The 12,963-nt window shown below is 42.3% G+C and overlaps 1 protein-coding gene across 11 annotated transcripts in view; it reads right to left on the reverse strand.

Moving 5' to 3' along the window:
- The window catches only part of DCDC2C (doublecortin domain containing 2C), a 106,242-nt gene that overhangs the window by 89,046 nt on the left and 4,233 nt on the right, over nucleotides 1-12,963 (reverse strand). For all 11 annotated transcript variants that reach the window (XR_011425788.1, XR_011425790.1, XR_011425791.1 and 8 more), the window contains 1 exon segment: nucleotides 9,051-9,102. Coding sequence is in view for 3 of the 11 variants with exons in the window: in NM_001433600.1 (NP_001420529.1) it covers nucleotides 9,051-9,102 (52 nt within the window). In the remaining 8 variants the exon portion in view is untranslated.

A 12,963-nucleotide genomic window follows, 5' to 3' on the forward strand; every position in this document is an offset into this window, starting at 1 on the left:
GCTACAGGAAAAGCCTCTGCCCACTGCAGAGTGAGTGTGCAGTGAGGGTCTATTCAATATTAGCACTCATACTGAGGATCAAGGCTGACTCTCCTCTCCTCTACATTTCCCCTCGCCCAGCTCTGCCTCACTCAGGACAAAGGACAGCTCCACACTGCAGTCAGGGCCTGTCAGCGAAACCCCCCGGGGCTTTCTTGGAGGCTAAGAACCAAGGCATCCCAGAGCACAACCCAGACGAGGAGCACTCTCCAGGGCTGACCTGGGGTTGGCCACAAGATTACCATCGTTGGTGCCAGTGGCCACATAGCTGATTTGTGTCACGCTCCCACAGAGGCACTCCAGGCTGAAAAATGGATTTATAGGTTGGACCTGACATGCTGAACGCCTCCAAAATTGCTGATTCTGCGAACTAGAGAAACCATGCCACAGAGGCGGACAGCCAGGTGATTTATGGAGCCTGCTGGCTGTCCTGGTAACTCCCCACTCAGAAGCAGGGCCCCGACTGAAACCAATGCACAGGAAAAGACCCCAGGAGAGAATATCTGCCCCTCAAATTCTGCCAGGCTGCAGGACCTCCTGAAGGTGCTCGGTCAGCTTCATCCACATATTTAAGTCCTACGTATGCAGGATCCGCCCCATAGTAGGAACCGTGCTAAGTGTTAGGGATGCAAAGGTGAACAAGAGCATCACCATGCCTGGCCTCAGCGAGCGGGAGCCTAGTGCGGACACGCGCACTAAACAAGTGATCTATAAACAAGTGAACAAGCGCACACAGCAGTGTGACAAGGGCGCTGTCAAGGCAAGCATGGGGCGCTACGGGAGCAGAAAAGGGGAGCACCTAATCCTCACAGGGGGAGAAAGGAGGCTTCCTGGAGGAAAGGGCATCTAGGTCAAGACCTGAATTACAAGGAGGAGCCAGTCAGTTGAGGATGGGAAGAAACGTTAAACGAGGCGGAAAGAGCAGCATCCCCAAAACCCCCTTAGAGGAGTCGGTACGTGGGCACAAGCTTTGGGGAAACAAAATTCACCATGGACTGGATCTCAAACACAGAGGAAGGAGTGTGAGAGGTGAGGCTGAAGAAGCAAGCAAAGGCCAGATCAAGAAGGGCCTTAACATTCATGGAGAACAGTGTCAACTCCATCCCCTTGGAGCAAAGAGGTGTGCCTTGAAGTGTTTGAACAAGGGAAGTGATGGATCAAATTGGAAAGGGACAAGGTTGGAAGTAGGGAGACCAGTGGGAAGGCACAATTCTCTTTCTAGGGACAGATCTTGGTGCACTCAACAAGAATAGGAGTAGCAGAGATGGCAATAACTGAATGGATCTGAGCGGAAGTAGAATGGATGGGGTCGGAGGCGCTGGGGAGTTGCTGGAAGAGGTAAGAGTTGAGAACAATATCTGGGTTTCTGGTTTTTGGAATAGGGTGGACAGTTCCATTCTCTGAAATGGAGAACGCAAACAAAAATTGGGTTTGGGGACAGAAACCAATAGGTTCAAACTTGGACACATGGAGTTAGAGTTGTCTTTGAGACATCCAAGTGACAATGCCCTATTGACAGAGATGTGGATCCTGAGTTAGAGAGAGACCAGGGAGTCTTGGGAAAACAGAGGATAATGGAAGTCATGGAAGGGAAGAGGCAAGTGTGCTGCCTGGATGAGAAGAGAAAAGGAAGTAGGACAGCACTCTGAGAGACATGGACATTCAAAGGACAGACAGTGAAAATAGTGCCACAAGTAAAATTTAGAAGAAACAATCAGAGGAAACAAGAAGAAGAGTTTCAGAAGACAAGGAAAGAAATAATTTCAAGAATGAGAAAGAGGACTTCACATTCACCAGCATGGCTCTAATTAAAAGGCCCAAATGTTCATCAACCGTTGAATGGATAAATAAAATGTGGTATATCCATGTAATGGAATATTATTCAGCCATAGAGAGGAATGAAGAACCAACACATGCTACAACATGGATAAACCTTGAACACATATGCTAAGTGTAAGAAGTCACATGCAAAGGCCACATATTGTCTAATCCGATTTATATGACGTGTCCAGAATAGGCAAATCCACAGAGACAGTTATTATTACTCTTATTATCTTTCCTCATCCGCTCAAGGACAGTTCTCCAGCAACTCTCCCTATTCTCTCCCACGTCATCAGTTTACCCACAAGAGATCCTGAATAGCAAAAGCAATCTTGAGAAAGAAGAACCAAGCTGGAGGCATCACACTTCCTGATTTCAAACTATATTACAAACCTATAGTAATCAAAACTGTATGGTATCAGCATAAAAACAGGCACATAGATCAATGGAATAGAATAGAGGGCCCAGAAATAAACCCATGTATATATAGTCAACCATTTTCAACAAAGGAGCCAAGAATATACAATGAGGAAAGGATAGTCTCTTCAATAAATGGTGCTGGGAAAACTGGACAGCCACACGCAAAAGAATGACACTGGACCCTTGTCTTACACCATACACAAAAATAAACTTGAAATGGATTAAAGACTTGGACATAAGACCTGAAACCATAAAACTCCTAGAAGAAAACATAGGGAATAAGCTCCTTGGCATTGGCCTTGGCAATAATTTTTTTGGATTTGACAGGAAAAGCAAATGAAACAAAAGCAAAAATAAACAAGTGGGACCACATCAAACTTAAAAGCTTTTGCTCAGCAAAGGAAACCAACAACAAAATGAAAAAATAACCTACTTATTAGAAGGAAGTATTTGCAAACCGTATATCTGATAAGGGATTAATTCCCAAATATCAAGGCACTCATACAACTCAATAGCAAAAAAGCAAAAGCAAAGACCCCAATTTAAAAATGGGCAAAGGACTTGAATAGACATATTTCCAAAGAAGACATCAAATGGCCCAAAGGTACATGAAAAGGTGCTCAGCATCAGTAATCATCAGGGAAATGCAAATCAAAACCACAACGAGCTATCACCTCACACCTGTTGGCAAAAAAGGCAAGAGATAACAAATGCTGGCAAAGATGTGGAGGAAAGGGAAGCCTTGTTCACTGTTGGTGGGAACGTAAACTGGTACAGCCACTATAGTAATCGGTATGGGGGTTCCTCAAAAAATTTAAAATAGAACTACCATATGATCTAGCAATCCCACTTCTGCGTATATATCCAAAGGAAATGAAATGATTATTTTAAAGAGCTGTACATATTCCCATGTTCATTGCAGCATTATTCACAATAACCAAGGTATGGTAACAAACTGTGTGCTGATGGGTGAATAGATAAAGAAAATGTGTTATATAATACACTGGAATATTATTCAGCTATAAAAAAAGAAGGCAATTTTGCCATTTGTGACAACATGGATGAAACTGGAGATTATCATATTAAGTGAAATAAGCCAGACAGAGAAAGACAAGTACTGCATACTGTCACTTATATGTAGAATCTTTTTTTAAAAAGTCAAACTCAAAGAAAAAGAGAGTAGAAAGGTGGTTGCCAGGGGCCGGGAGGTGGGGGAACAGGGAGAGTTTGGTAGAAGGGCACAAACTTTCCGCTCTAAGATGGACAAGGTCTGAGGACCTAAGGTGAAACATGGAGACTAGAGGTGATGACACTGTATTGCATAATTGAAATCTTCTAAGAGAGTAGAACTTACATGTTCTCATAAAAAAAATAAGAAAGATCAATGTGTGAGGTGATGGATGTGTTAATTAACTTGATGGATCCTTTTACAACATATATCAAATCATCGCATTGTACACTTTAAATATTTTTAGACTTTTATTTGGCAATTATACCTCAATAAAGCTGAATCCACTAAAAATTAAAAATTATTATGGGAGCATATTTGTTAACACGTAAAGATTTCATGATACATTGTTAAGAAAGGGGGATTTATAAAAAATAATGTAGACTATGCTCTCATTTTTGCTCAAATAAATATATTTATAAAGCTAGAAGTATATATATGTCTATATATTTAGAAGCACATAGAAAAACATGGAGGTTAATCTCTGGGTAATAGGATTATGGATGTGTTTCCTTTTAAATTACATACATTTTCTAATTTCTGTACAATGAACATGAATTATATAGTATTTTTTCAACAGAAACAGAAGCTTCCAAAAACGTGTTCAGGACAGTTCAACAACAAACACGGAGCCCCAGTGGCAAGACCACTAAGAGAAAGTTGGTGGCATTTAGTGCTGGCTGTCGGTCGGAAGGACCTCGGCCTAACCCTGAGAGATCGAGATGAAGTTAAATTTCATTCCCCATGCTTTGCAATAAGGTGGGGACTCACATAAAACACTTTACTAAAATTTAAATGAAAAGTTAATTTTAAAACATTCTTTATGTCAGACTCATTGGGAGCTGCAGTTCTCTGGAAAATTCCCCTCGGTGAATGAGCTCCTTCTCTTCCACGAAAACTTGAGGCAAGGAAGGTCTTCGTTAACGGCGCGGCTGCTCCCACGTCGGCAGCCCCGAAAGGGCACACCCAGAACGGAGCTCTCATGGGAGAATATTAGACTGGGGCTCATTGCTTCCCAGAAATGCAGAGAAAAGGACTGGAGAGGTCTTCTAAATTCTGCCTAAATCAATACAATCTGACATTACAAACCAGAGCTCTAAGAGCTACAATAGAAGTCCTTGAATTAAAGGGAGACCGAGGGCATTTTTCCTGTTAAAGCCGTTAAGACTCGGTCTTTGAAAGCCAAGATCCCAAGAGCTTCTATTTTGAGTATAATTTTCCTCCATTTAATGAAACATAATTTCAAATTCATTATATTGAGGTATTTTACAAATCATTTCCATGGTTACATTCAGTGTACCTTATGGTATTCAATTAATTGTCAGTAAATTTCTATACTAAATCAAGGCCTCTTGAGAAGTTTTGTCAATTTTCCCACTAATATATTTTGACCAAAACAGAAATTCTGTGAAAGAATAACCTACAGAAAGCTAGGTAGTTCCATTCTGTGTTACCATATCATAAAATAAGGCAAAATAACTTAGTAAAACATTTAAACGTTGAATTTTTGGACCTAGCCAAAGCTTACAATGTACTTTATTTAATTTTTCTAACAGTTTGCACTGGTATCCAAATCGGTAGGCCTTCATGGATCTCAAATTTGGACAGGCTGAGCCACTCCAACTTAAAGACGTTATGAGTAATAACAATGTCAACTATGTGTGGAGCTCTTGCTACATGCCAGGCACGTGCTGAATGTTTGACGTAGATCATCTCAGTTAATCCCAACAACATTCGGAGAGATGCTATTTCAGATCAATACCTATCAATCTCGTCACAGTATGACGCGTCATGAATCATTCAACCATTCCTCTATGGATGGGCAGTCAAGTTGTTCCCACATTTTCGTAATTATAAAAAAATTTAAAATGCTGCTATAAACATCCTTAAGCCCCATGTGCGAACAGACTCAGGGCTGTCCCCTGAGTGAGTGAGCTGGAGCAGGTGCAGGAAGGGCTGTGCGTGGCCTCGACACCCGACAAGGCCTCCAGGAGCTTTTGGTCCCAGGCTGGAAGCTCCCTTGGCCCTGGGCACCGGGTCTCACACAGCTTTGCCCTGCTCACAGAGCTGTTCTCCACTCACCCTAGAGAGAGGTGGGGCAGCACTGGGGCCGGGCCCCTCTGCAGCTCATGCTACAGGCGGCCGCTGCCCTCGGCCCTCTGCACAAACCTTGGAGACTCACAGGCCCCATCGTGCTGACCTCTGCTTCTCGGTCTCCCTGCAGAGCCTGCTTCGTGCCTTTACTGCGTGACCTTGTGGGGTTGGCCCTCGCCCCCACTGCACACAGTGCTTCTCTCCCTGTAAGGCAAGTGCTTAAATGCCCCTCAGAAATAATTCATAGACCTACTTAACTCTACGAACTAAAAAGAAGAAACTCATTTCATACTGATAGGTTGTACAATGCAGTGATGGTCTTTCCCTGGGGAGAGAGTGGGGGAAACCCTGCAATCATCTCTGGAATACGTGGTTTCAGTCCAAGTCCCATTACGAACTAGCTACCTTTCTTGAACTCTTTATTCTTCCTTTAAATGGCAGGTATTCTGACCTGTTCTACCTCACCTGGTGCCTATCTTTCCATTTCCCAGATGAGACTATGGATGTGGAAACCTGAGAACACAAACTATAGGCATTCCATGTTACAATAAGAAGCAAGATGAGAAAGACCAAACATAACGATGAAGCACAGCGAGGACCAGAGTGACTTTCCAACGCACAAAGGGACATGGGGACATACGGAGCCCGGCTAAGAGAACAGGCACACACACATTCAATAGCATAGAGCGCTTGCTCCCATAAAGTGCTAGCACTGAGCATATGACATCTCATCAGAGCATTTCTTTTCCTAGAACAAGGTAAACGATTGAAACAAATCAATAAGAGGCAAGTCTTTTAGCCCATTAAATATATAACCTCGGAATCACGGGTATTTTCCCTCAAACCACGGAGCAGGCAAAATGTGGTTTCTCGTAAGCAGCGGTGAGTAAGAAGAGGTGACAAAAGAGAATGAGTGTAGGTAGTTACAAGTGACAAGAGAGAGAAGAACCCACTCGAGTGACTGACAAACCTCCGCCTGTGACTGGTCACTCTATGTCCTCGTACGGGACAGCAGGACACAGATGCTAATTTCAGGCTATCTTATGGTCCCCTCACTGGAACAGCAGATTTCTTGGACCAAATCTTGACTTCCCATCAAAGCTCTTGGTGGCGGCCCCAACTCCTTCAGTGTTGGCTGCACCCCAGACGCATGTCCATGAAAACACTATACTCCCTCCAAGACAAAAATTCACAAGTCAAACCACAATAACCACAACCCATTTTTATGGAGTGACTTCTCCCACAAAAGGAGAGGGCACCTAGCACCTCGCAGGCCAAGCACAACGCACGTCATCCTGCTCAGCCCTACCCCACCCACGGGGAGTCATGGGTGTTGTAACACTCCATTCTAAGCAGTATGTGTTATTAGAAACTTTCCAGAAGTGAATATTAAAGAGGCTAAAATGTGCATGGAATTCCACTTCTCTATAAACAGTCATGACTGTGAGCAAAGATGTCTCTATGAGGAACCCGTTAGATCACCGTTTACCAGAATGAAGAGGCAGAATGACGTCAAGTCTGCTGATGGGGAACAGGTTAAATCAGGATGATAGGTTCACATGATGGAATATTCTACAGCCATTAAAAATCATGTTGCAGAAGATCATTTATTATATGAGAAACTGTCGTGATACACAGTTAATAAAAAGCAGACAGAAAAATAGTATGTATTGATGGATTCCGTTTCTGCAAATATGTACATATATGTACACATACGCATGTGTGTCTCTGTGTATATATTTGCTTCTGTGCATAGAAAAACAACTGGGAGTGGACATGACAAAATGCAGGGAGCACTGAAGTGGTGAGTTTGGGAGGTTGGATTGTGGGGATTTCCATTTTCTTCACTGAGCTTTTCTGTCCAGCTTTATTGACATTTTACTCAACAAGAACTACTTTGATAGTCATATTTTTGAAATGAAAAAGGCGTAAATTCCAAAAGAAAAACTACAAAACCCTTTGGGCGCCTAGAGTCTCATTTTTGGGAGCACACAGCAATCTTGGGCCAATGTGAAGAGGATAAGGCTCCCATGGGTGTTTAAATTCTGGCATGCTTGTTTGCCATTGGGTATGTCACCTAGACCTCTCTGATCAAAGCGTCCTCAACTAGAAAGCAAAGACGTTGGTCAAAATCTGGAAGTTTCCTTCCTGTCCTAAAATGCTAAATGCTACCTTCTAACCGTGTCTTATTTTTTAAATCACCGAAACGTACAAAGAATAAACATGGACTCAAACTCCAACAGATGCTGTGGAGGGGTACTTTTCAGATTTGTGGCTTCAACCCACTCCCCGTCCCACCTGGTGAGGGGAAGGAAGGCACGTAGACGTTAAGAATAATCATCTACCATTCCTACTTTCTTTAGTAAGGGAACCCTGAAATTCAGTGATGGCCAGAATTGCTTTCTCGTTGGATTCTTGCCCTCCTGCCCCTGGCAAGTTACAACGTAAGGTGAGTAAGTAAGAAATTTGACTTGATTCACCACACTGCCTCGAAGTGCACATGCGAAGGAGGCAACTGATGCCTCTGCAGCCCAGTGCTTGTGGTCATCTCAAGCGACTAGAATGTCCTTTGCTGGAACACTGGGTGGTGATTCAAGGACACAGAGAAGTCCCACTTCTTTAACATGTGGGGGAAGAGAACCAACATTTATCTGGTGCTGGTACACTATCTATAGCTCATCATTCGACTCTCACAACAATCCTTGAAGGCGAAGATTCTCACCTCCATTTTACAGAGAAGAAAACTCAAGAATAGCAAAACCACCACTTAGAGAAGTAGATGCTCTAAAAGCATCTCACCTTTGAAACACTCCACCAAATGACAAGTCTGGTTTTTTTTTAAAGTAAAACTCATGTTACATCCTAAATATCAATAGGCTTTCTCACTTAAAACCTGGCGATTTTTATTGCTTATTTTAAAAAGTGGATCTCTTTTAACTTATACATTAAATTTGGGGAGGGGGCGCTAAGAATCAAGTGATGTGAACAGAGCCACGCAAGGTCCCCACCCTGCAGACCTTTCAAATGTCTACTAAGTGCAAAACTGATAGGTGCACATGGGGCAATCTTCAAATTCAGCATCATAATTAGCTGCAACCTTGTATAACCTAAAGTAACTTTTCCTGACACCCATCTTTCTAAACCCAAAAAGCAAAAGAAAGTGAAAAGTTTTAATAAATAATTGCGCAGTGCATCTCAGAGATGACTATCTCCCTAACCATGTCTCAGAATATTCTTAATGACTTCCATCATCTTACTTCCGTTGATGCTTTGACAGGTACGTCAAGCTCGCACAGGGAATTCTGGCTTCAGGAGCAAACATGCCTTTTCAGGCAGTTGCCTATAAAATGCTGTTTTTGTAAAACTTCAATTATTCAATATTGATATTTAAATTTTTACCAAGTCATCCAATTTATCCCATCTTCAGTAGTTAGCAGTGAACACTTACTTCCTTCAACTTTCTCATCTTTGCAGGTTTTCTGGGAACTATATGAATATAACTGCAAAAGAAGAAAGGAAATCTTAATTAGAAGGTAAATATTTAGACAGAAAACTTGAGCCTCTTCAGAGACTACTCCTTTCCAGCATTACAACTCACAACTCCGCAGCAACTGAAAACTAACATCAAGAGCACAGGATATGCTAGGATCACATCAATAATCAATATGTAATAGCAATGTCGTTGTAGGACAATTTGCACACTGGCTACCACTGTTGTCACCCGGGGGAGACAGTCTCTTAAATGGCATTGTTGTCCCTCATTCAACGTATTGATCAAAGAGGGACCTGAGAGATCATCTAATTCAACTCCCTTTTTTATCAGGTCACTAAAGGCCCAGAATTGTGAGTGCATCCAGGGTCCCACAACTGGCCAAAGTCAGCGTAGAGTTTGTCGGCCAGCTCCTTGTCACCTCCACCGTTCCCTCCTGTCTCATAGAATTTCATCATTGTACCCATTCCGCCTAAAAGAACACTGAAACACAGAGTCATCAGAACAAAATGTGTATGAGCCCCATTAATGCAATTTTTGACCCTAGGGGACTTTTGGAAAGCCTTCTATATGCCTCAAAAATAGAAAAAATAGTTTAATGATAATAAATAATACCTGAAGATTTATATGTGTTAAGGATTCATCTTGATTTAAATATATATATATATATATATATATTTGATATTGTTGTTTTTGATGATTTTAGCAATATTCAGAGAGGGATTGACTGAGAGTCAGTAGATGGAAGGAAAAAGAAATTTAAGAATTATTCAATACAGGGTCAGGGGTCATAAGCTCAGAAGCCTACAAAGGCCAGGCAAATAAATGATGACTCTTGCCAAGGGCAATATTAGGGAATGGTGGGGACTGTAGCTAGTGGGAGAGTGCTTCCCAACTAAGATGCAGGAGCTTCGTAGCCCCAGGGCACTGTTTTCGTGTGCTGGTAGAGGCAACTAAAACCAAGTCCTTTTGAACAATCAAATCCTCTACTTTTTTCCAATAGAAACCAAAATTTCTCATTATTGCATGAACTCCCCCGTTATAAAATGTTGCAACCAATTCAAATCTTTGAAAACTGTGTGAACTAAACAAAACGTGCCTGCTGGCTGAGTGCAGCCTGCAGGTCTCCCATTTGTCACTTCAGCTCACAGGCCCTTCTTTGAACTCTTCTAGTCTTCAAATAGTATGCTGAACGAGTTTTCAGTCCCCAAATTCCATATTTTATTATGAACATTAATCCTCCAAATAAGACAATTTATTATCAGTGGAAACAAAAAGTTAAAATAAATATGGAAAAATTAAGGCATGGAAAGATCCCACAAAAACACAAAGTGTTATTTATTGTTTCAACGTTGCATCCCGAAGAACATGTAAATAGAACAGAAAGAGGAACAAGCAATTCCTCAGACATGCAATGGACTGGAGTCTTTAAACCAGGCGCTTGGAGTTTCCTGGTTGGCCAGAGGTTTCCTTGGGGGTGGCGCGGGGAGCAGGTATTTGAAGCGGAGACTGGACGTTAATGTGCAACGTAACGTCCCTCCTTGCTGCTTCCAGAGAATCGAGGAAAGGAAGAGGCCAGCCACTAGCATCAGTGTCAGGCATGTTAGTACTGCATCCATTTAATTCCCATCCCACCACACTGGAGTAGATATTACTAACCCCATTTTATTGATGAGGAAACTGAGTCTCAGAGACGTTATTTAATTTGCTAAATGTTACTCAGATAGGAAAGGCCAGGATTCGGATAAACCCAGGTCTTCTGGCTCTGAGACCACATTCCTCTTCCCCTGGCACAGCTGCCTCTCCACGCCCGCTCCTCCTGGTCCTGCTGTCCACGAGTCCCCAGGGCACACACGGGTGCTCAGGAGGTTAGGAGGAAGGATTGGGGTGCAGAGGGACTCGGAGAGTTTGATCTAAACAACACTTTTCCTTTGTCTCAACGACAAACTCATAAGGTAAGTAGGACAGCATTCCTACCAGAGTCCAGATTCTTTGGGGTCTCCCCCAAACACACACATACACACACACACACACACACACACACACACACACACACACACTGCCCTGCTTTAGATTTTGTTTTGAATATGGCTTTCTCCACAAAAGAATTAATTCTAGCCTTTATGGGACTTTTTTTTCTTTTGAAAAGTAATCATTAGCCTGTAACATTTTGTTTTATAGAGAAAAAATTACGTTCTTCATCTCAAATTAATTTATTCCAGAAAATGCAGGAAATGTTTGAATAATGACTGGATTTGATAGATTTTTACGGTGTTGGTCTTGTCACTGTACCGTTTCACAGCCATTATTTTGAGCACAGCTCCAGGATGGTTAATGTATCACCAGGTTTCACTTCAAACCTCATTTGCCGGCGGCACAATTAGAAGATTATTTGCTGGTGAAAATTAATTTTAACTGCTCGATGGCTCGGTAATTACAGAATATACATTATGACAAGTGCTAGCTCACTGATACCAGCGGAAACCAAGCCAAAACACTTTTCAGAGCTTTATTCACCAAAGCCGGGATTCCGATTTCATACTTCATTGATCTAAAAAGCAGCAAAGAAAATGAAACCCAATGTCTCTCCCTGTTGAACTTCACATGCAAATATCACCCATCTATTTTGTAGCAATGAAGGTACATGGAAATGCAGAATAATCAAGCCCATTGACCAAGTCAGAATCCCGTCTCCGCTCCCTGCTCAGGGAACTGGATCACGTGTCCTTCCTTACAGAAAATAATACTAAATGTTAAGAAATCTGCAAAGAGAAACACCCCAAAGTTTTTTTCAATATTTTTGCCACAAGTCCAAAACATTTTAACTAAACTCTGAAAATTTCTCTACAAAATTCGAGGGCTCCCAGGGTCTATCAGACACTCTCTTGACCTCAGGAAAGAGGGAAGAGCAGCCGCCGCTTTCCAGGAATGAGAGCCAGCGCCTCACAGGTTCCTTCCTCATCTGCTCACATATAAAAGATGTGCCACGCTTACAAGGAAATGTTTTGGGGGGAAAACTAAATAGTTTTCATCATTCACATATGGAAAAGGATTTTGAAGTCAATTTTTGTCGAAACGTATTCTTCTGTTGTTGCAAAACAACACCGGACACTGCTACAGAATCAGAATCCAGCATAAGCAGCGTCTGAGTGTGTTCAGGCTGCAGCAACAGCCACACCACAGCCTGGGCAGCTTAAACAACAAACGTGCCTCCCGGTGCCGGAGCCTGGAAGTCCAAGATCACAGCACCTGGTGAGGACCTGCTTCCTGGTTCACAAACAGCTGTCTTCTCGCTGCTTCCTCACATGGTGGAACAGGTGAGGGTGTTCTCTGCGGTGTCTTTTGTAAGAACACCAAGTCCATTCATGAGGACACCAACCTCATGACCTAATCACCACCCAAAGGCCCCACCTCCCAGTTCCATCTCATGGAGGGTTTGGTTTCAACCTACGAATTTCGGGAGGACACAGACATTCGGTCTCTAGCATGCAGTAAACAACCCTGAAAAAATAATCACAAAATCAAACATCTACAAAGAAAGATATTCTTGTCAGTGAATTCTCATACATAACAGGATTACCATAGTAATAAATTTAAATCTAAAATCTCATATTAACCCAAACTTTACCTCTTAGCAACTATGATGTCTGCGACTTACAATTTTTCTTCAAAAACAATAGGATGGTAAGTTTGCATCTTTGCAAATGTCATTAAGAATCTGGATCCCAAGCCAGCTAGCTCCCCAAATCACACTATCTGGGTGGTCCAAAAAAACTCAAGCTACTCATTTAATTCAGAATATCTTTGGCTAGGGAGCATGCCCACTGTTTGGAAGAAGAAAGTGGAAATCCTTTCTGGAGAGTCTCACCTT

The sequence above is a fragment of the Equus caballus genome, chromosome 15, assembly GCF_041296265.1.
Source record: "Equus caballus isolate H_3958 breed thoroughbred chromosome 15, TB-T2T, whole genome shotgun sequence".
Taxonomy (NCBI): Eukaryota; Metazoa; Chordata; class Mammalia; order Perissodactyla; family Equidae; genus Equus; species Equus caballus.